General features: G+C 42.0%; 1 protein-coding gene across 4 annotated transcripts in view; it reads left to right on the top strand.

Annotated features, from left to right (window-relative positions):
- The window catches only part of LOC129437097 (uncharacterized), a 524696-nt gene that overhangs the window by 450479 nt on the left and 50653 nt on the right, over positions 1 to 23564 (top strand). For 3 of the 4 annotated variants that reach the window (XR_012367448.1, XR_012367446.1, XM_073862486.1), the window contains one exon: positions 21335 to 22076. Coding sequence is in view for 1 of the 4 variants with exons in the window: in XM_073862486.1 (XP_073718587.1) it covers positions 21335 to 22076 (742 nt within the window). In the remaining 3 variants the exon portion in view is untranslated. Of the gene's footprint in view, positions 1 to 20944; positions 21249 to 21334; positions 22077 to 23564 lie in introns of those variants that run through there. The other variant, XR_012367447.1, reaches the window with a different exon arrangement.

Below are 23564 nucleotides of genomic sequence, written 5' to 3'. Positions count from 1 at the left end.
AAGCTCCCCTGGGGTCAATGTGTTAGCATGACAGAAGCTTGATGCTGTCCTGTGAGAACTAGGATTCTTTGTATTCAACGTGCCGCCATTATTGTTTACAATGCGTGGAATGGTGTGCTATGATTTGTTGAGCGGATTTATTGGGTTCTACAAAAAAGGAGGACCGTGTTTTGTGAAAACAGGAAAAAAGATGACAGTATAACACGGCGAATATTGGATTTTGCATGAAATTAAGAATTTACTTTTTAATACTGACCAGATACATTGGTGGTAACTAATTTTTTTAATGCCATTGGAACCAAACTCTTTATAAATGCTTTTGGCTTGTTGGAGTGACAAAATGACTGGAAGAGGTTCAACATTACTGCCTGGAAAAACATTAAAATCACATGATATACACTGTCTCTACACTGCTAAATTAATTGATTACCAGGTCACATCATCTAATTGATGATGGCTACGCAACAGCATCACTTCTTTTAAGGCTTTCTGGCCCATAAGTTCTGCTCTCCTCACACTGTGGCAGGCACAATGTACTCTCACTGACCATTTTCATCACAGCTATATTCTGGACCTACATTGTGTATTGCCTAATAAAAGTGACAGACTTTTTGTATTTAATAAATAATGTAAATTCAATTCAGTAATTTGTAAATAAAAATTATAAAGCCATTCACATTTGGATTATAATATAAGTTTAAGTACACAAAGTGTCAAGTTTCTTACACTATGTGACATAAATAATACAAGCCAAAGTCAGTGATCTAGATTCCAATAACACTAAGTTATATTGCAACCATACATAAAACACCAACAGAGCCTAAATCTAAAAAAAATAAAGATTACATGTTACAAAAATCCATTCATGCTTCACATAAATCTGGAGTAAATTACTAAAAATAGCAATCATAACAGCATTGGTTAATCGGTTTATTGATAATGGGCGGTCTACACGACTTTTATGGATGTGTCAGCTTGTTTTACCATCCCCTGGAGGCCAGGTTCACCATGCCCTGCTTAACCTGCACCACTTGGAGCACCCTCACACAGTGGAGTCCATTACTCGCTTCATTGATCAGACATTAGATGCATGGGGAACTTGAGAACTAAGAACTTAAGCTGCCAGAAGATGGGGAGAACAAGTTTCAGAGAATGTCATGCCTAGCCCACACACTTAAAGATGCCATGAAGCACACAAGTGTTCAATCAGTCATAACAAAAAGCAAGAAAACTAGTACACAGTGCAAGGAAATCGTCAGCGGCTATTGAAGACTTTAATTAAAAGATTTGGCAAAAACTCTGGTCCTGGATTTTAGCACATGATGGAACAGCACTTCTGATATGCTGAGAAGACTGCTGGAGACCAGAACAGAGCTAAACAAACTACCTGAGAATTTTGGCATGGACAATCTTCTCCAGTGTTGTGTTTATAACGCGTTACAGTAACGTAACTAACTTTTCGGGTAAAAAGTAGTGTAATGCGCTACTACTGAAAATTTGGTAACGAAACGTAGTTCATTTTGCAATTCAGCGCAACGTTACTTTTGGTTAGATTTGACAGCGACACTGCCATCTGCGCGCTTGCGCAATAGTCACAAGGTCCACAGATGTGACAGAGGCTGGTGGCAGTCTGCAAAGAAATCATGGCAAGCGAGAAGCAGCCGACGCTATCTTTTGTGGGATGGAGGTATTCCCACTACTTCAAACTCGTCGAACCTAAGGGAGGAATGTGAGGGTAAGGTACACTTTGTCCTGGTGAGAAACTTTTGTCCACTGCCGTTAACTCGACTCCCAGCCTCACCAAGCATTTGAAAGGTAAACATGCTAACATGAAGCTTGTAGCTTAAGATCCCTGTTGGGGAAATGATGATATGTCGAGTTCAACCCCAAATAAGCAGCTAAAACTTCATGTTCACCACCAGGAGGTAACTAAACAAGAGTTGGACAAACTTGTCACTTCGTTCATCGAGATTCGTTACAGTCGAATCTCCCACTATCAGAAAGATACTTAGCAAAATACCAATAACAGGGGTAGGCATGGGCCGGTATAATTAATTAACTAAAATTTGTTATTTCAGATGCCAGGTTTAAATTATAAAATGCTTTCAAAAAATATATAATATTTTCGTAATGTATATTAAATATAAACATCAAATCAATCACATTAATTAATGAATTTTGTATAAACACAGCTTATACCTTGGAGACGGTATCACAGAACATTTTAGTGGTTTTGAAACTACGACTCTCGGTATACCTTGAAACCGGTAACCAGCCCATGCCTAAACAGGAGACAGGTGCCCATGGTCAGATCATACACTTTCACGAGCTATGGGCGAATGTTATCTAAAAATGGAGATTGAATTAAAGAAAACGTTTGAGAGTTTGCAGTATGTTTCAACCACTGCAGATATATGGAGTTGCCATAACCAAAGCTTTCTGGGAATTACTGTGCACAGTGCACTGGATCAATCCACGCAACTTGAAACATGAGAAAGCTGCCATCGCATACAAAAGAATAAAGGGCAGGAATACATATGATGTTATAGGCTTTGAAATGGAACAGATTCACTCAGCGTTTGGCCTTTCACATAGGATCACCACCACCAACGGGTCACATTTTGTTAAAGTTTTTAAAATGTATGCACCCCCTGAGCCTGACGAGGAGGAGGATGAAGAGCAAGTTGAGCAAGGTGTAGTTTTCACAGATGTGGAGGGGTTGCTTTAGACCACAGAAGGACAGTTTTCTCTCCCCTCGCATTTTAGGTGTGCTTCGTATACGCTCAATTTGATCTTGTGCAATGACATTGACAAATGGCTGTCATCTAACACTGACTCAAAATCTGTGTACAGGAGTGCAATGGCGAAGTGTGCTGCTCTTTGGACAAAGGCAAGCCGTTCTGGCCTCTGAGGTTTTGTGGGGAAAAAATTATCATGCCAACATCCACAAGGTGGAATTCCTTCCATGATGCCTTGTCTCGTATCAGTGACATCCCGGCCTAAGATTTGAATATGCTTTGTACTAGGCTGTACATCAGAGGCCCAACAGAGCACGAACATCTATTCCTAAAGCAATACTGCAATGTTTTGAAACCAATGACAATAGCACTGGATATCTTGCAGGGTGAAGAAAACTGCTACTATGGTAGTCTTCTAACAACCCTGAAGGCCGTGATTTCAAGGACACTCGCACTCCAAAATGGACTGTAGGGATGACAGCAGACCTACTGGGTGTAATTGTACAGGTAAGCTAATTCTTAATAGCCTATTTGAAAGTTAGCTACAGCCCTACATGTTGTTTCCTAGTAATTAAAGAAAACAATTTAGTTTTATATTTATGTTTAAATAAAAGAAAAATTATTTAATCTATGTTGATTATACAAAAAGTGAAAAGCATGCGTAAGATCATAATTTTGCGCAATATATCCGGTATGTATCTTATGCAGACCCCAACCGGGGGTGGCCACTACGCCTCTCAAGGCGACTTGGCCCCTTCTTCTTCTTCCCGCAGGAGGCGTCCGGGACAGCTGATGGAGGTTCCTGCAGGGGCAGATCCAGAGGACGGCTTCCTATGATGGGGGCGTACAGGTAAATATCCACAAATAAGTGTTCTTCAATATTATCAGTTCAGGTAGTGGACCTCTACAGTGGGGTCGTACAGGTAAATGTCCACAGGTAAGTGTCACAGGGTGACTTTTATAGAGCGGAACCGAAATTGGCGAAACTTGGTTCCGCTCGAAGATGGTTTCCGCCCAGGCTACATTTGACGACACAATCTCTCACTTCCTGGTTTCCAGGGCAACGTAATCAGGGCTTTACGAGCCACAGGTGCCAAACATTAAAGAAGCGGATGATGATTGGAGGCTATGGAAGGATGAGCCACATAAAAGGCCCTGCAGAAAACACGAGGACAGGCACGTCAGACACGAGAGGCGATCGACACGGGGAAAGCTCCTCTGCCAAAGGCAGAAAAGACGACCTGCACCTTTTGAAGAGCCCGCAGGCTCTGTTGATCCGGGCTGCGCTACGAAGCGCGCGGAAAGAGGACAGGAGCCACGAGAGGCGAAGGAAAGGCAGGACGTAAATTGATTAAAGAAGCACCCCGTAGAGAGCAGTGTGAGGGTTGTTGACGTTGTACTGCAGTGTTGTGTGCACTCATCGGGTGCGTTGCTGGTAGCGGTCCGGCTCTCTTTCCCAGACTGAAGCAGTGCAGTTAGAGAGATATTGTGAACCTTAAAGGTTGAGAAAACGAACGGATGAAACCGTGAACACAGCCACAACACAAGAAGAAAACGGAGTTTATGTGAGTACAGACCTGCAAGTGGATTGTGTAAACGCTGGAGAGACGCCCAGTTTTGCAGGATTGATGATTGCCTGTTGTGTGGGTCAGAAGCAAAGGACAGTGAGATTGATCGTTTACGGTGCTTGTGAGTATAACATTTGGTGAAGACGCTTTGTACACTAACCTGTATTTCCAGTGGATACCTCCAGGAGAAGGAGGGCGGCCCTACCCCTGAGATAGCATGGTAGGTGAGCCGAGGAAACATCCGGCGAAAGCGAAGCACAGCGACATGACCACCAGCGAGACTGAATATTTCCATCACCAATAGGACCTGGGCAAAGTGTAAAGAGACGGGCGTCCTTTGTGTACACTTGAGCGTGGTGGGTGAGTCTGTGTGTCGTGGAAACTTACACTTTTGACGTGGTGCTGTGTACTGCTGTGTATTGCTGTGTGTCTTGTCAGACAAACCCCCGCCTCCGTACACTTTGTCAAAGGAAGACGAAGAGGTTGCCGGTCTTAGCAGAGAACCTAATTATGAAAATTATAACCTGAAATTATGCTGTGAATACGCTTTAAGCCTACGTAGCGAAGCGGTGCCACGGAAACGATTTCCCGTCCAGACGTTGGGGTATTTCTGGAGAACGGCGGTGAAGAATTGAACGATTGGTAAACGTGTGAGTACAATTAAAGGTCACTTCTGCTGATGCTTTTCTCTACCTAATACTTACTGTTGCAGAGGGTGAGGTGTAGGAACTCCGCCGTCCCGGGCCTCTACAAAGGGGCGCCTCTGCTCGGGATACGATCGCCTAGTCGGCAGACAGAGAAGGGCAGCGCTCGGCCTGGTGTGACGACGCGACGTGTCCACCCCCCCCTGTGACCAACGAGCTCGTCGCGAGGGTTCGCCCCCGACGTCGCCTGGAAACCCACTTGTTGATCTGACCTATTGAGAGAAACCAATTTACGTAAGTCCGCCATCTGGATGTGTTATATTGGCCCCTTCTAAGTCTGTTGATTACAGGGACGGGGAACGCACCGCACTGAAACGAAACGCGATAAGGATCCTGTAAGAGAACGAACTGTGCGGAACTTGTACTTACCGTAAACTGTAGTCCGCGAAGAGGTGAGAGCGAAACCAAGTTGTACTAACTGTGCCTTTGTGTCCCAGCCGTCACCTGTGGAGGAAAAGAGAGAGAGTGAACCTCAGAGAACGAACTGGTGGAACTTGTACTTACCGTAAGCTGTAGTCAGCAAGGAGGTGAGAGTGAAACCAAGCTGTACTAATTGTGCCTTTGTGTCCCAGCTGTTGCCCGTGAAGAAAGAGAGAGAGAATGGGCGACACGAAAAGGAACTGTGTGAAATCCAGCCTGTGAAAATAACGAGAGCCTGAAGAGGCCGTTATTTTAAGTTCCCCTTCCTCCCTCCCCTATTTATTTCTTTAAGTATTTAAATAAAGTACATTTTAATATTATGCTTACTAGAGGTCGACCAATATGCTTTTTCTCTGGCCGATGCCGATTTTTAGAAATCAGGGCAGCCGATGGCCGATATGTTTGGCCGATTTTCTATATGTACATAATAAGTAAAATGTTTTCATCATTAGCAGATATTTTAAATGTAAAAATGTCACTATTTAGGTCAAAGTATTTAAAAAAATATGTCTGGTCTTTCTGAAGAGTTTTACAACCTCCTCTGCACCATGCTTTTATCAGACACAGATATTACCTTACACACTGTCATCATCTTTGATCAGTTTTTTACCATGGCTTTTATTGCTTTGTAGGATAAAATCCTTATTTGTTAGACCTGATAAAATATTTATTCATCATAAAGTTAACATAGTAAATGTCTATGTTTTTTAGTTGAGACTGTTATTTAGGGCAAATCTTTCTAAACACATTTACATTCTCATTTCTGAGGGGCTATAAGTGACTGATTGTGCTGACAGTGACGTCTTGTGAGTTTAGTGTTGGGACAGTTCTTTTGTTTCAACCGTTCATTCAAACGAATCCGTTCAAAGGAGTCAGTTCACGAATTGGACGCGCTGTGTTGTAATCCAGGCTGAGCAGCGCAAAAATGTAAACAAAGTGTTACTGTAACAACACAAAAAAACATTTCCTCTGTGGATATGATTTGGTCTTCCGACTTTTCGCCATCGAGTCAGTTTTGTTTTGAGTAATAAAAGCAGGGAGACAGAAAGCGTGCGCGCGTGGCTCTTCTCTCTCTGTCACGCAAACAAAACGCATCATCACTCATTAATCACATGAAATGAGCCTAATCTTTGCACGGACAGTGCACCGCGAGACATAAGCCCGTCGCGCTGTTGTACTGGCTGCTTAATTCGTGCGATCCCGCCATCATTTAGTTAAGCTGTTTGTGAACAAGGCACGGCTGTACACACACGAGACGGGAGCGATCTGCTTGCAGCAACAGGCAGCGTCACGAGTTCTACAACAGCGCTTAGGTGCCCGCAGATGCGTCTGCCTATTAATCGGCCTAATTTTGCAGCAAAATCGTCCAAAGCCGATTTTTTAAATTATGCCAAAAATCGGCCAATTATTCGGCCGGCCGATAAATCGGTCGACCTCTAATGCTTACCTTGTGTGTCTGGTCATTGGGGTGGCTTTGGGTACCTCCTCGAGGTGGAAAAAGGGGGCGTGACCTTATTAACATCTGGGTCCACCCCTACCTGTGACATAAGTGTTCTTCAATACTATCAGTTCAGGCGGCGGACCTCTACAATGGGGGCTTACAGGTAAAAATCCACACGTAAGTGTTTTTCAATACTATCTGTTCAGGCAGCGGACCTCTATGGGGGGGGCTTTTCGGTAAAGATCCACAGGTAAGTGATCTTCGATTCTAATAGTTCAGGCGACGGCTCTCCACGGTGGGGGCTTACTGGTAAATATCCCAGGTAGGTGACTTGCGGTACGTAGTACACAGAGACAATATCTCTCTACGGTGGGGGGCTTACAGGTAAGTGTCAACAGGTAAGTGGCGGTCTGTACGTAGTACACTGAGACGATATCGGATGATAGCTCTCTACGGTGGGGGCTTACAGGTAGGTATCAGCAGGTAAGTGGCGTTCTGTACGTAGTACACTGAGACAACATCAGACGATGGCTCTCTACGGTGGGGGCTTACAGATAGGTATCAACAGGTAAGTGGCGTTCTGTACGTAGTACACTGAGACAACATCAGACGATGGCTCTCTACGGTGGGGGCTTACAAGTAGGTGTCGGCGGGTAAGTGACTATGCATACAATATACACACTTAGAGGGCTGTTCGACTCACAGTTTGACCTGGGCCTCTACGACGATTCCTCCGCTTCGTAGGGAGTGGGGGCAACAATACAGAGACAACACTCACCAAGGGTGCTTTTCTTCTTTCAATCTCTTTCCCACACCTGACGTCGAGGCCTTCTCACACCACTCGGCCCAATTCGCAGCAGAAGGGGATCCAAAGGCATTCACGGCAACCACCACTACAGACAGGTCTGGGCCAACAGCAGGCAGCACTGGTCTGTATGTCGATAACTGGAGTTGTGTCACTTCCCTCCCCTCTCCTCTAGCTCCACCGATAGGAGATCTTGACAGGGGCGCACTTTCCTGAAGAACTCCACAGTAATTATTACACCCACACACTTCTTACTTCGAATCAACAGGTCTTCCTTCCCCACAGCAGCTTGACATTTACAGAGGGGCTCACCTCGTTTTTGTTCCAGTGGCGAGGGTCAAATACGGAAAGCGGCATATAATAGAAGAAGTGGCTCCTGCCAAAGTGGCGTTGCGTCTCGTTCCCTTCGGGGCTTACCCCTCGGCCTTGGAGTATGCACAGACAAACAGGGGCACAGCACAGTACTGCAAAGCTCCAGTGTACACACTTCAAAGCAATTTTCTCACACCACACTTCACTCACTCAGTGGCTTAAGGTCTGTACCATATGGCTTAAACCGAAGACTCCTCCCTTCCGGAACCCCAAAACGCAGTGCAACAGGCAGACCACAATGTACGTCACGACTGCTTCCAGTTGCCCTCCTTTATCGCTCGGCTCTCTCACCAGTCTCTCACACAGTGGGACCCCTGTTACACAACTTCGCAACTTCCACAGAGATGGTTAGTACTCCGCAAACAGGTAAGATAGTAGAATTCAAATCCATATATGATGTACTCACAGTGTCAGCTGAATAATCCTTGTTTTCCTCCTCTGAAGGCAGTCGTTTCGCCAATCCTTGCCCGGACCAAGATGGCGTCCGTTTGAGCCCCGTATCTCTCAACAATAATCCAGGTAGGACGTTCTCACTTCCTACAATCAGCACACAACATCATAACATCCTTATCCACACTGTTATCTTCAAACCTGTATATCCATTTGCCCCTTTGTCCTTCCGTCGCGTTTCAACGCCAAGATTCTAGTCGTCTTACAGCTCACTTTCCACCTTTGCTTCACCCCAAACAACCAGTTCGTCCCACGGACTCAACCGGACCAAACAACAACAACTTCCTGTTTCCTTGTTGTTCCTTACATATCCCTCCTCGCGCCCCAATGGTCCAATCACCGATCACCACGTCCATGAACACACCTGCGAGCAATCCAGCCCAAATTTCGGTCTAGCGGGTTCCCGGAAGTGGCGGGTGTTTGCGGAATGGCGTCCGGGCAGAACTGATCTTCACCCCTTTTTTTGTTCCGCCTTTCTAAGAAGTCACTCTGTGACACAATTTGCACCGGTGTTGGAGAGCAGGGAAGCTTTATTGGCTCCCTTGACGTTGCCGAAATGTAAAGTTCGGTGGATAGGGGGAGCGGAGCAGAGAGAAGCGACACGTGCGCTGCTCATTGCGGTCTGTTGCACTCTACCCCATGATGCAGAGCCAGCTGAGAACAAAAACAGAGAAGTTGTCGCATACAGCAGCGCCAATGAGAAGGACTTTTTCATTTTGATAAGGAGGAGGAGGAGGAAGACGCAATGGCCTTTAGTGCATACTCAGAGGTACTTGAGTACATGAGATCAGGCTTAGAGTTAGAAGTTCTCAACCGTTTCCCCCGAGTGAAAGCTGTGTTTATGAAATACAACAATGCCACACCATCCAGTGCACCGGTGGAAAGGCTGTTCAGCCTTTGAGGTCTTGTGCTTACCCCCAGAAGAAACAGACTTTCAGATAAACGTTTTGAAAGACTGCTCTTGATTAGGTATAATCACCCATTTTGTGCTGATGTGGAATAGGTTGCCTGACTGTTGTGCTTAATTTTATTTTGGCTAAAATGTCTTTTCTTCTAAGCTGTATTATGCCATTTTATTTTATTTACACAAGCCATCTACATCAAGCCATTTTTAAGTTATTATTTTATCTGTTGGATTTAGAGGAAGCATGCATGGTTTATTTTGAGACATATGACCCGTTTTGAGGTTAACATGTTGTTCCTAAAGAACTTATTTATACTATTTTATAATAAAGAGCACAAAATAAATACCTGTTATGTCCTCTATAGTATAACTTTATGTAGACCTACAGATTTAGGAACAGATATTAAGTTCTCCACAAAGACAAGCAACATAAAAGTAACGTAAAAGTAACAAGTATGTAAAAAGTTACTTTCCAAAGGCGGTAACTATGTAAAGTAATGGATTACTTTTTTTAAAGTAACGAGTAACGAGCAAACACTTTTTAAAAGTAACTTCCCCAACACTGCACTTCTTACAAGCGATTGGACTAAGCTAGAGAACTTTGTTAAGCTGCCTGAGCCCTTTGCTAAAAATTCTCTGGCCAGCATCATATGTCGAAATTGCAGTCATAACCGTTCTAATTCATCATACACAATCTGAAAACAGGGCTTTAAGTGTAAAATACAGAACTTGTCCTTCAAGCTCAGAAATTTTCCCTAATAAAATAAGGGAAGAGAAGAAGCATAATGATAGGTTTGTACAGGAGTAAAGTGCCATTAGCCTATTGAATGTAAGTATCTGGGCAAGTAAGTTTATACTGAAATTTTTTATGTATCTTCAATGTAATATTTCAACAAACACATTATTTATTAATTAATGGTCAAATACTAAATTGAGAATTTATAACATTTTTAATAAGCTGTAAAGCCTGTCAATTTGTTTACTTTAATACAACTACAATATTCAGCCTTTTCCCAGAATTTTCTAAAATAATTTTATCATAAAGATTGGTTTATTTATTATAATTTATCCATTACAAATTTTAGATAACTAAAGCTGGTTAAAGGAATTTTTATTTTGGAAAAAATAACCGCTGCTGTTTCAAGACATGCGCACTAGCTGTGACATTTAGCGGGCTTTTCACTTCGGCCCTGCGTTCCAGTTCGTTTTTTTATGAACTTCCCTCGCTAACTTCCCTCAGTCTCGTTCACTCGGATGTACGTCATTGCTTACATTGTACAAGTGCCCACTACTGCTAGAACACTATAAGTGGGTTCAAATGGATCGCCATAAGCCCTTGATCACATGGAAAGTGGAGACCGCCCCCTCCATGTGCAAAGCGCGAGTTTGCTAAGTGACGTCACAATCGTGTTGCATTGTGGGATATGAAGCTGCATGGAGTGTACATATGAAGCAGACTCGCTCCCTCGGTCAAAATCGAGGGAGCTAGGGTCTGTCCATACAAACTTCCCTCGTCCACTTGACGAAGTGGAACGCACTTCAAAATGGCAACAGGGATTCCCCCGAGGGGAAGTGCTTAGGGAAGTTCGCGAGTGTGTGTCTAATGGCGCTTTTCCATTGCATAGTACCCCACGGTTTAGTTTAGTTTGGGTCGGGTCAGCTCACCTCACTTTGGCGTGGTTAGCTTTTCCATTGAGTTTAGTATCACTTTGCAGTGGGAGGGATTATAGGCGTGTCGTAATATTTGCGCAGCATACTGCTGTGACATCATACAAGTGAGAGCGTCCTTGTACATTCCCATACATTTATTTATTTATCAGTCTGCCACAAAATTAAAATTGACCACCACAAATAAATGTTTGCACATCACGTTTATCACTACCTCTGTCTCACATGACCGTTTCTGTTCAAACACCGTTGCGTCAGTCGACGGCGCTCCGCTGAGCCTCAATGAAGTTGCATTAAAGCATAAATAATACTGACGTGCACGTCGCGAATCTGCCGCCACAAACTGCATGTCTGGAAAAACTTTTATGTGTTCCTGATTCACAACCCGTGGATGTTTTTCATCGCTAAAAGGGAGTTTTGAAACTTATAGCAGAACACAGATGACAACATGTTTGTTTGAGACAGCGCAAGCTAGCAATAAGCTAAAGCTAATATTTTACATAATAGGATGACGCCGATGACGATTCTCTCAGACCAATCAGTGATCTACAGTGTTTACGCGTCACGTTTGGTATCAGTTCGGGTCGCTTGGAACCCCAACTGAGGTGGTACGAAAAAAAGTATCGGGTACTACGAAGTGATCCCAATGGAAAAGCTCCCAAAAGTAAGCTGACCCGACCCAAACTAAACCAAACCGTGGGGTACTATGCAATGGAAAAGCGCCATAAAACTGGAGTGGAACGCACCCCTGGTCCAGTATGTTGCTGCATGAAGTGCAATTTCTCTGAAGTAAGAATGTTTGTTATTTAACATGATTTAAAATATGTATACTCTGCACATATTAGATAAAACTTCATTTAAAAGAAGGGCAAACTGGTGTGTGACTGATATAGAGTATAAATGTGTTAAAATATGTTTATAATGTCCTCAGTTGTATGTAATGTAATGCTGTATAGTTCTTCTGTGTTGTGCATAAGCCACTAGGGGGCACTAAAGTGTTTACTATTATGAAACGCGTAAATATGTTTGTCCCCTGTGAGTAAAGGGCTCGTTATAGTCGTGCGTAGGTCCTAAGGCAGAGCTACGCACAGGCTACGGATAGCCTACGCCGTAGCTACGGCGTGGAACCTACGCACGACTATAAATCGCCCTTGCGTAGAACCTACGCACGACTATAAATCGCCCTTTAAGGGCGATTTATAGTTGTGCGTAGGTTCTACGCCGTAGCTACGGCGACGGCTATCTGTAGCCTGTGCGTAGCTCTGCGCAGCCTGACGCGCACCTCACAAAACATTTAACAGCGCATCAGATCTACGCGGACCACAAGCGCTGTGATTGGTCCACCAGAACCCCTCCCGTCAGATAAAAAAAATGCGTCATAGGTATTTCCGTTTGTGACGGTGAAAACAAAGATGGGCCAAGTTGAGGAGTGATTTAACTCAAACTGCAACAAAAGTCACTGTTTATTTACTTCCATCATTGCTGGTCTTCTCAAATTGTACACAACAAGTTGCTGTTTCTTCTTCGTTTGTGGGTTAACTTTCTAAGCTTCTTCTTCTTTAACGTTTGTGCTGCTTCTGTGGTTACACGCGTGGATACTGCCTACCAGCGGTCGCGCGTGTGTTTGCAGTATAAATGAAAACCGACACGGAACCTACGCCGTTGCTGCTACGCCGTAGGACCTACGCACGACTATAACGAGCCCTTTACTGTGTGGTCACTACTGCTGCTATCCATCCGGGGTTTTTTTTATTTTTTAGGAAAATAAGTGAAAACCTCTTTAAATCCATGTAGTATTCCTTAGTGCGCCAGTCTCATGTGCGCGCTCCACTGCTGCAGCACGCGCTTCTCTGCTACGCTCCTTCAGAACGCGCTTGCGAACCCACGTCACTCACGTTCGTTTACAAATATTATTTTACAGATTTCTTTACTTTCTTTCGTCATTTAGTAACTTAAATATCAAAGAACAAATATTTTAGTGGTTTTTGATCGATTTTAAAGTCTATATTAAGACAGGGTGTTAGAAGCGTTTGACTGATGTAAAAACAAGATATAACTTTAGCTAGGCGGCTACCCAGCTAACAATTTTTGGTTCCCAAAACGTTCCCCTAACGTTAGTTTTTGGTTCTCAAAACGTTCCCCTAACGTTAGTTTTTGGTTTCCATAACGTTATTTTCCAAGGTTTGTTTTTGGTTAGCCAGGAAAGTTTTCTTTACAGAAATAGAACGTTATTTTTAGGTTATTTTAACGTTTTTCTAACGTTAGGAAAACGTTAGAATAACGTTAGGAAAGCGTTAGAATAACGTTAGGAAAGCGTTAGAATAACGTTAGGAAAACGTTAGAATAACGTTAGGAAAACGTTAAAATAACCTAAAAATAACGTTCTATTTCTGTAAAGAAAACTTTCCTGGCTAACCAAAAACAAACCTTGGAAAATAACGTTATGGGAACCAAAAACTAACGTTAGGAAAACGTTAAAATAACCTAAAAATAACGTTCTATTTCTGTAAAGAAAACTTTCCTGGCTAACCAAAAACAAACCTTGGAAAATGCACAGTTGACATGGAGTGAAAAATTATCTCACCAGGGAGCGAGGCCGCGTTGCCATGCACGCACTGACAGAGTGCGCAGAGCTCAAGACTCCAGCCTCAGTGAAGAAGTGAAGGCTTACAAAAGTACGGCACGTCTATTAGTTCATCCCATGCTGTGTTTTTATCTATCATATCTATCTAAAATAAGTAAAACACATTTCCGTATAAGGAGGAATAAAATAATTTATTTAATACAAAATCTATAATAATTAAATTATGCTATTACTGGAAAAGTGTATATTAAAATATTATACCATTATATAACACAGGTTATTTTATATAAAAATACCTCAACACATCACATATTATGTATTTAGATAACATTATATTTTATCAAATATATAAATAACCATTGACTTCAACACAATAAAGAAGACTTAAAACAGATATTTATTGAAAATATATAAACATTTAATTCACTTTAGTGTAACAGACCTTACAGCAGCCGCCTCTCCATCAGGCACGTGCACACAAACGGTGGGCTCGAGATCACCCGGCGCTGCGCAGACCGATCGGCGAGGTTTGCCGCTTGCAGTCGAGGGAGGAACTGAAGACGGAGCCGTCAAGCCGGACACCTGCTGCTTGCCGTAGTGACGTGTGCGCCGTGTTTCCTTGTTTATAATCGCAAATGAAGTGAATAAGATGCTGAATTTGATCAAAACAAACCTTTTAATAAAAAGTTGCAACCAGAAACATTTTATATCGAATATTTTAATTGCTGCTTAAACTGTATACCCGAAAATAAGGGGAAACAAGCCTATATTATTAAAATGCCAATAAAGTTTGTTATTTTCATTTTTATTTTATTACACGACACAATATAACATATTTTAGGGTATTAAAGTGTTTTTTTCCTGTTTTAAAACATGAATTTATAATGTTTATTAGTGAAACTAAAGGTTGGATTAAACTTGAAACGCACGTGATCGTTGTCATCAATGAGGCGACCAATCAAGTTAAGCTGTTACGTCATCACAACTCCGGGCAGCCGCTCTGGAGAAGCTGCACCGGCTGAGCCAGCCGGCTACTCTCGAAACGCTCTCGCGGTACTTAAAAACCATATGACACAGTCACGTGCCTGCAGCGCCAGCTGAAGTCGGACAAAAGTACTAACCAAAATGCACTGCTTCAAGGCAGCCGCCGATCGGTCTGCGCAGCGCCGCATGAAGTCGAACACACCTATAGACATCAAAGGGGGCTTGAGCACCTGCCCTTTTTATTCCTGGAGAGAAAGTGCCCTTTTTTTCTGGGGTGCTTTAAAAAAATATGATCTTTATAGTCCAGGCAAACTAACTCATTTTGGAGCAAAAAATAGAAGTAATTGTAAAAGAATTTTTTTCAGCATAGATCATTTCTATGAGGTGTCCAGAACAACATACTAAAAGTCCTAAGAAATCCCAGCTGAGGAAATATGTCAATTTCCCACCAATCCGAAATGTGTGCCAATAAGGCCAGACTACAACACACCCCAATGGGGCTATTTTTTTCCTTTACTCCTATCAAAATGAAACTTTACACAATGAAAGTACCCATGAAAAGTAATTTTTTTTGTATTACAAGTTGCTTTGAAAATTACATTTAATATGCAAATGAGCTATACACTACTCGAATATGCCCAAAATACACCCAAAAGTAACTTTTTGGTATTACAAGTTTCTTTTGAAATGAATTTGAATATCCACATGAGCTTTACACTTATTTAATATGTCCTAATTTGCATAGGCTGAAACATCATTCATATGTTTGATAAATATATCAGCCCAATGTTCATCCAATCATCCTGCTGCTTTTAGACTGGCCTCTAACCTGAAAACTGCCTGGCTTGGTAGTTCCTGCCAGCTGTATAACCCCCGCCGGTATAATCTTCAGGGTCACGGAGGAACACAAGCCTGAACAGAAGGGGAGAGTTGTGTTTTTTTGTGTGTGTTTTTGTTTTTACATTTTTTTATGTTTTTTTATCCAGCCTGGATCCTCAACCCCTTCTCTGTGGCTTTTGGTTCGGGCACCCCCATATCATTTCCTGGTTTGTTCTTTACTTGGTTCTTCCCCTCTGGGTTATATTCATCTGATAAAATTGCCTCACTAAAGCAATCTGAATTGCAGCACTAGCAAAATCTGTACAATTTAAATGCATGTTAAGTTAGAAAATAGATCAACACAGTAAATGCATTAACAAAACACAAGAAAGACTGATTCCTTTTTTCTTAAGGTCACTAGTATAACAGCATAAATGTACCTGAGGTTTCCTTGCAGCATTGATATGGGTAAAAAAATTGCATTGCAAAATACATTCATTACAATGCAGTGCAATTGGCCATTTATTTTGTTGGGGCACTATTATGGGTCAGTGCTGAAACAGTTTATATAGAATCCTCTTATGTTTCAGAATTTAAATGACATTTTTATTAAGAATGTGTAATTGATTGTTTTCCATACTTACATTTTAATCAGGGAACGAAAACCCTACCGTATTATAGATTTTTATTTAAAAGCAACTAAATGATTTCAGACTTTTTCCATTCAAGATGACACATCAAGCTCTTCAAACAATCCAACCCCACTCATTTTGAGGCTGTAATTCTACATCTCATCTATTTGGCATAGGAAAGGGATGGCACTGAAAAAAGTAAAGAATGACACTAGCTTTCTCAAACAAGCTAAGGTGTTTAGCCAGTCACAGGAAAATGTGGGAAAAGGCATCATCATTGCAGGTGAAAAAGCTCTAGTATCACTGTATGGGGGCAAAAGGATGAATCACTGGACATGCTAAGATACAGGCAATTCTTTAAAGTAACTCAGAACTCATCTCCAGTGGAAGCTCAATCTCTCCCTCCAACGTCAGCAGCTGCAAAGTTCCATAGTCTTCGGGTCTTTTACCAAATGATGAAGTGGAAAGGGGGAAGTGAACCTATGGACCCAAAACCTTGGGGGTGCCATGTTTTGGATGGGAGATTAATGTCAATAATGACTGATCAGCCAAGCAGCGTAACGAGCCAACACCATGTCAATTTTTTCCCAGGCTGGGAGGACCAGCTTAAACCAGCTACTGCCACCTTAAATCAGCAAAAAACAGTTACCAGCTTATGCTGGTCTTAGCTGAATTTTTCAGTAGGGATTGCTGCTATGACTCACTGCTATGACTAAACACATACGCATAGGTCTAAAAGGTACCACATTGTGAAAAGCGCTATATAAATAAAATTGAATTGAAAAAAATTAAATACATAAATAAGATGCTCACTTACATTATAGGCTATAGCGTTACATTATAACCACATTATAGCGGCATTTTCCGGGCTTCAGTTCTGGATGGCATGATGCACACAGCAGCTCTAAACTTCAGCTCAATCATTACATACGCAGAAAGATTGATCCATCTTACTGCTGCACTTTTGTAGTTGATAGTTACGTCCACTGTAATTGCACGAAAGACTGCAGCACAAAGAGATGCACGTGCAAAAAACATGGACCCCCTTGCACTAACATTTGTGGAGAATGTTGTGGTAATAGCTGTACAAACTCACAGTTGCCTGATTTATCAAATGAATATGACCCAGAGGGGAAGAACTAAGCAAAGAACAAACCAGGAACTGATATAGGAGGTGCCAGAACCAAGAGACACAGAGAAGGGGTCGAGGATCCAGGCTGGATTTAAAAAAAGATGTAAAAACAAAATCACCAAAAAACAAAAACACCAAAAAAAGGCCTCCCCTTCTGTTGCTACCTTGTTGTAATGGGGAGGCTTGTGTTCCTCCCTGACCCTGAAGATTATACCGGCGGCGGTTATACAGCTGGCAGGAACTACCAAGCCAGGCAGTTTTCAGGTTAGAGGCCAGTCTAAAAGCAGCAGGATGATTGGATGAACATTGGGCCGATATATTTATCAAACATATGAATGATGTTTCTGCCTATGCAAATTAGGACATATTAAATAAGTGTAAAGCTCATGTGGATATTCAAATTCATTTCAAAAGAAACTTGTAATACCAAAAAGTTACTTTTGGGTGTATTTTGGGCATATTCGATTAGTGTATAGCTCATTTGCATATTAAAATTAATTTTCAAAGCATAAAAAATTACTTTTCATGGGTACTTTCATTGTGTAAAGTTTCATTTTGATAGGAGTAAAGGAAAAAATAGCCCCATTGGGGTGTATTGTAGTCTAGCCTTATTGGCACACATTTCGGATTGATGAGAAATTAACATATTTCCTCAACTAGGATTTCTTAGGACTTTTAGTATGTTGTTCTGGACACCTCATAGAAATGATCTATGCTGAAAAAAATTCTTTTACAATTAGTCTGTCGTAAAACGCTATTTTGCCTGGACTATTATCTGCCTGTTTCTGTTAATCTGTATCTTTATCTGTATCTGCCTGTTTTTTGACCTGTGCCTGTTTTCTGGATTTTGATTGTTACTCTGCCTGCCCTGAACCTGAGCCTGTTATTTGGATTAAGATTGTTGGATTACCCTTACTGGATTTGTTTGCTGGCCCTTATTGGGATTTTACACAATAAATACCTTTTGCACATGGATTCATCTTCTCATCGCTTTCTTTAAAGCACCCGTTACAGAATAATCAGCCATAACCCGGATCCAGCGAAGGTTAGTAACTTCCCACCAGCAGCATTTTTGCACTACTTGAACTCCGCCAGAACCACTGCCGTATTGAGGATTATGTGAGTGATTTTCTGGAATTGTCAAATCAAGTACATTATGATGAGGAAACATTGAAACCGATTTTTTATAATGCTCTTGATGAGTGGTTGCGTCTGTGTATGCCTCATGATATGTCTGCCTGGTCCCTGGAGAGTTATATTGACTTTTCCCTGTTATTGTGTGGCTCACCATTCACTGTGGGTGTTGCAGATACACCTTCAGAGAATATATACAACACAACAAGCCATGTCATGCCTGTTCTGCCCAAGCCTGTACAAGTCATGCCTGTTCCCAAAATGGCCACCACCATGCTTGCTCCCAAAATGGCCGCCACCCTGCCTGTCCCCAAAATGGCCGCCACCCTGCCTGTTCCCAAAATGGCCGCCATCCTGCCTGTTTCTACACTCGCACCTGTTTTTGAGAGAGCCACTGTCATCCCGGCACCTGAATTACAGAGAGCCATCATCACCACCACATCTGCACTCATGAGGGCTACGACTCACCCAGCACCTGACATAAAGATGGCCGCCATGCCTGAATCTACCACTGAGGTATGTCTCCTGGACAGTATATTACCTGAATTTGCCATAGCCCTGTGGTTCGTTTGGTCTGCCTTCTGCTCTGTTGTTCCCGAGGTTCCTCAAGGCCCTGAATCAGATTCACCCGACTCATCTGATCTGCCCGACTCATCTGATCTGCCCGACTCATCTGATCTGCCCGACTCATCTGATCTGCCTGTCCTGCCTGATTCGCCTGTCCTGTCTGAATCATCTAATTCATCTGACTCGCCTGATTCATCTGACTCGCTCGCTTCATCTGATTCGTCTGTCCCATCTGATTCGTCTGTCCCATCTGATTCGTCTGTCCCATCTGATTCGTCTGTCCCATCTGATTCGTCTGTCCCATCTGATTCGTCTGTCTCACCTGATTCACATGATTCGTCTGGCTCACCTGTCTTATCTGACTCACCTGGCTCATCTGATTCACCTGGCTCACCTGAGTCATCTGAAGTGTCTGGTCCACCACCTGGGACTTCGCCACCCTGGGCTTTGGAAGCTTGTCCAAGTTTTTTTTGGGGGGGTAGTACCCGGACACAGGAAGGAGGCAGAGGACGCCGAGGCGGAGACCGAAGTGGACTCTGATCCTTCCTCTCCTTGTGTTCCAGGGCTATTCCTACCCAATGATCAAGCTTCATGTCGGCCCATTGACCCTGCTCCATGTCTGCCCCTTGGTCCTAGTCCAAGCCTGCCCCATGACCCAGGTCCAAGCCTGCCCCACGACCCAGGTCCAAGCCTGCCCCACGACCCAGGTCCAAGCCTGCCCCACGACCCAGGTCCAAGCCTGCCCCACGACCCAGGTCCAAGCCTGCCCCACGACCCAGGTCCAAGCCTGCCCCACGACCCAGGTCCAAGCCTGCCCCACGACCCAGGTCCAAGCCTGCCCCACGACCCAGGTCCAAGCCTGCCCCACGACCCAGGTCCAAGCCTGCCCCACGACCCAGGACCACCCCGGCCACACGACCCTGGACCACCCCGGCCACACGACCCAGGACCTCTCCTGAACTGCCCTGCCTTGCCAAGAGGTCCTGGCCCGCCCGCCCACCCTCTATTTGGACTTTATTATTTGAACTTTATTATTTGAATGTTGGGCTCCGGGAGTCGCCCTTTAGAGGGGGGGTTCTGTAAGGTTTTGTTCTGTGTTTACTTGTGTTCTGTGTATTTTTGTATTTTGGACTTTTATTTTGATACCCTGCTCTGTTCTGCCTTTTATTTTGATATTCATCATGCCATGTTTCAGTTCACACTTCCTGTCTGTTTTGTATATAAGTCACTTCCTGTTCACCTGTTCCGGGCTGATTATTACATCGCCACATTCTGTTTATCTGCCTGTATTCTGATTCTGTTATTCTGTTTATCTGTTACCTGTTACCTGTGTTTGACCTGCGCCTGTATTTAGATTTTGATTGTTACTCTGCCTGCCCTGAACCTTAGCCTGTTATTTGGATTACGATTGTTTGGATTTGCCCTTATTGGATTTGTTTGCTGGCCCTTCTTGGGATTTTACAATAAACACCTTTTGCACATGGATTCTCCTCTTCATCGCTTTCTTTAAAGCACATCCCTTACAGTTCTGTATAAGTTATTTTTAGGTTATTTTCAAAATAACCACCCTGCAACGTTATGGGAACGTTATTTAATGGTTCCAAAAAAATAACCAAAAAATAACCAAAAAATAACGTTCTGTATAAGTTATTTTTAGGTTATTTAAAAATAACCACCCTACAACGTTATGGGAACGTTATTTTATGGTTGCAAAAAATAAAACCTAAAAATAACGTTCCCAGAACGTTATTTTTTGGTTCCCAAAAAAATAACCAAAATATAACCAAAAACTAACGTTAGGGGAACGTTCTGTGTTTGCTGGGTACTGCTGTGGTAAGATTCGTTAAAGTGAATGAAATGTTTTCTTTGTCATTTCTTTTTACCTCAAAGACTACATTATTTAGCAAATCACTTGATCTCTTTCTTCATTTTGTAACGTTAACTTAAATTTGTGAAAAAAAGTTTGTGGTGATTTGTTTTGCTAAATCTATTGTAAAGCAGTGAGCGTCTTCTCTCTCCAGTACAGCAGGAGGCGCTGCAGCTCTTTAGTCCGCAAATAAACTCACTAAAGAAAGAAAGAGCGCTCGTGTAATGTTTGTGTATCCTTTCTTTCTTGCGTGTTTCATTGAGTGTAAACAGAGTCTTGTCTCTGTTTATTTTAGCGTTGAGACGTTGATGATGAGATGTTCTGTAAATCAGTAGGAACTGATCTGTCCATGCTGGATATATTAATGATTTCATCACAGAAATCTCTCGGCTGAAGAAAGAGGTGGCGTTACTGGAGACAAAGCGGAGGTTAAGAGGAGATTTAGCAATGAAACGAGAGGTTTGTACAGCTTAAACATCATTTACCTGAATCAGATAACATCAAATCATTTCTTATCTTACTGTCTGTGTGTGTTGTGTTGTCAGGATGTGGATTGTTGTGAATCTTCAGTGTATGTGACTGATGATGGGAGTCTGGATTCAGTGTGGATGAACAGAGATCAGAGCCGCACATCACAGCCACTGCTGGACTCTAAACTCTCTGAAGAGAAATCCAGACACACACAGGACTCCGATCTCAGTCTGACTTTACTCTGTTATACTGAGTCAAAGCCCACAGACACTCAGGACACTACAGTGTGTGACAGTAAACAGAGCTTACAGGAGGATCAAACCTCCACAGAGTCTCTGGATTCTGTCTGTAACGCTGGAGAACAGCAGCAGATCCTGCAGACCAAACTGAAGATGTGTTCAGTTAAACTCATCGACTGCATGAACCTCATGATGAAGATTAAAACTGAACCCACAGAAATGAAAACTGAACCCACAGAAATGAAAACTGAACCCACAGAAATGAAAACTGAACCCACAGAAATGAAAACTGAACCCACAGAAATGAAAACTGAACCCACAGAAATGAAAACTGAACCCACAGAAATGAAAACTGAACCCACAGAAATGAAAACTGAACCCACAGAAATGAAAACTGAACCCACAGAAATGAAAACTGAACCCACAGAAATGAAAACTGAACCCACAGAAATGAAAACTGAACCCACAGAAATCAAAACTGAACCCACAGAAATCAAAACTGAACCCACAGAAATCAAAACTGACCCCACAGAAGAGGAAGATCGCACTGATGAAGATGATGATTTTATTCCATCAGGTATGTCTTCTCAATTATTGTTGTGTTTTTAACATTTTTAATGTGAGCACCTGTTTTGGGTTTTCAGTCACAAATTCACTAATTAAAAGACGAAAAAGTGTAAGTACTAAAATGTAAAAGGACATCTTTAATACTTATTGAGCAACAGGTATGTAGGCTTAAATGGTTAGTCCACCCCAAAATGATAATTTTATTATAAATCACTTACTCCTTTGTCGTCCTTAAACCCCAAGTGCTCCGATAGTCTTCAGAACACATTTTTAGATATTTTTGATTAAATTTGGGAGGCTTCTGTCTGTCTCATTGAATTTGTTAGTTTCACAATCCTTTCCCTAGAAAATAATGAAGGACATCGCCAAAAAGGTCCATCAGTAATTCAATAATATTATGACGAGAACACTTTTGTAGAGAAACCAAAACGAACGATTTAATTTTATAATTTGTTCTCCTCCGTGGTTGTTCGTGAGCAGACTACGACACATCACCTGGGCCCCGTTACAGAAAGGTGGTTAAGTGAAAACTCTGAGTTTGTTAACCCTGAAATGAGGGAAACTCTGAGTTTTCCATTTCAAAATGGGAGGTAGGTTAAACCTTAGACAGCGGGGTAAGTAGGGGTGGGCGATATGACCAAAATCTTCTATCCCGATAGGATTCATTTTATATCATGCTAACGATATCTATCACGGTAGAGGTTTTTTATGTTTTAATCAGGTTTTTCTGTTATTAAAATCTTTAATACCATAGAAATTTACATAATTCTCACAAAAACTTTATACAAGCATAAAAAGAAGATAAAAACAAACAAAACTCAAGCTCTCTGAAGATAAACGATAAACGATATAGTTATAAATATGAAGTGTTTCGTTGCAAAACGAGATAACTCCGTTTTTTATACGCTGATTAGCTTTAATGTATTTATTACAAAATGAAGTATGCTATAAAACACTTATTTATTTATTTATTTATTTTATTATAAAACCATTAATTTTAATACTACTAAATGATTGTACAACATGAAATAAACACAAGAAAAACATCCAGTTAAAGTAAAGTGCAGTAATTTACTTTAAGATTATATAAAAATATATATTTAAGTTATGAAACTTAACTTTACCATCAGTTAAAAGGATGAGAAATAACAGACTTCATATGAATAATAAAGATAAATAAATACATTTATGAGACAAAATATGCCAGTTAGATATATCCAAAGGGATAATTTTATGTTTGACCATCAGACATTGGAGGGCAGAGCAGCTGCGCTGAGATTGCGGCAAATTTCAGAAAGACTTGCCGAGATGAGGCTGCCCTCGTCGGTGTATATGACGATGACCACTCGCTGATTCACCGTAACTCGCGTATCCAAAAGGAAATTTGAATATAGGCTCTATCCTTACTAACTGACCACATATTTAAAGTTTATTCATCTATATTCTCGACTAAACGGCTCTTAAAACTACATTTTATGACACAGAAAAAGTAATATTT

This window comes from Misgurnus anguillicaudatus, chromosome 24 (assembly GCF_027580225.2).
Source record: "Misgurnus anguillicaudatus chromosome 24, ASM2758022v2, whole genome shotgun sequence".
In the NCBI taxonomy this organism is placed as follows: domain Eukaryota; kingdom Metazoa; phylum Chordata; class Actinopteri; order Cypriniformes; family Cobitidae; genus Misgurnus; species Misgurnus anguillicaudatus.
This window is presented reverse-complemented; position numbering and strand designations above follow the sequence as displayed.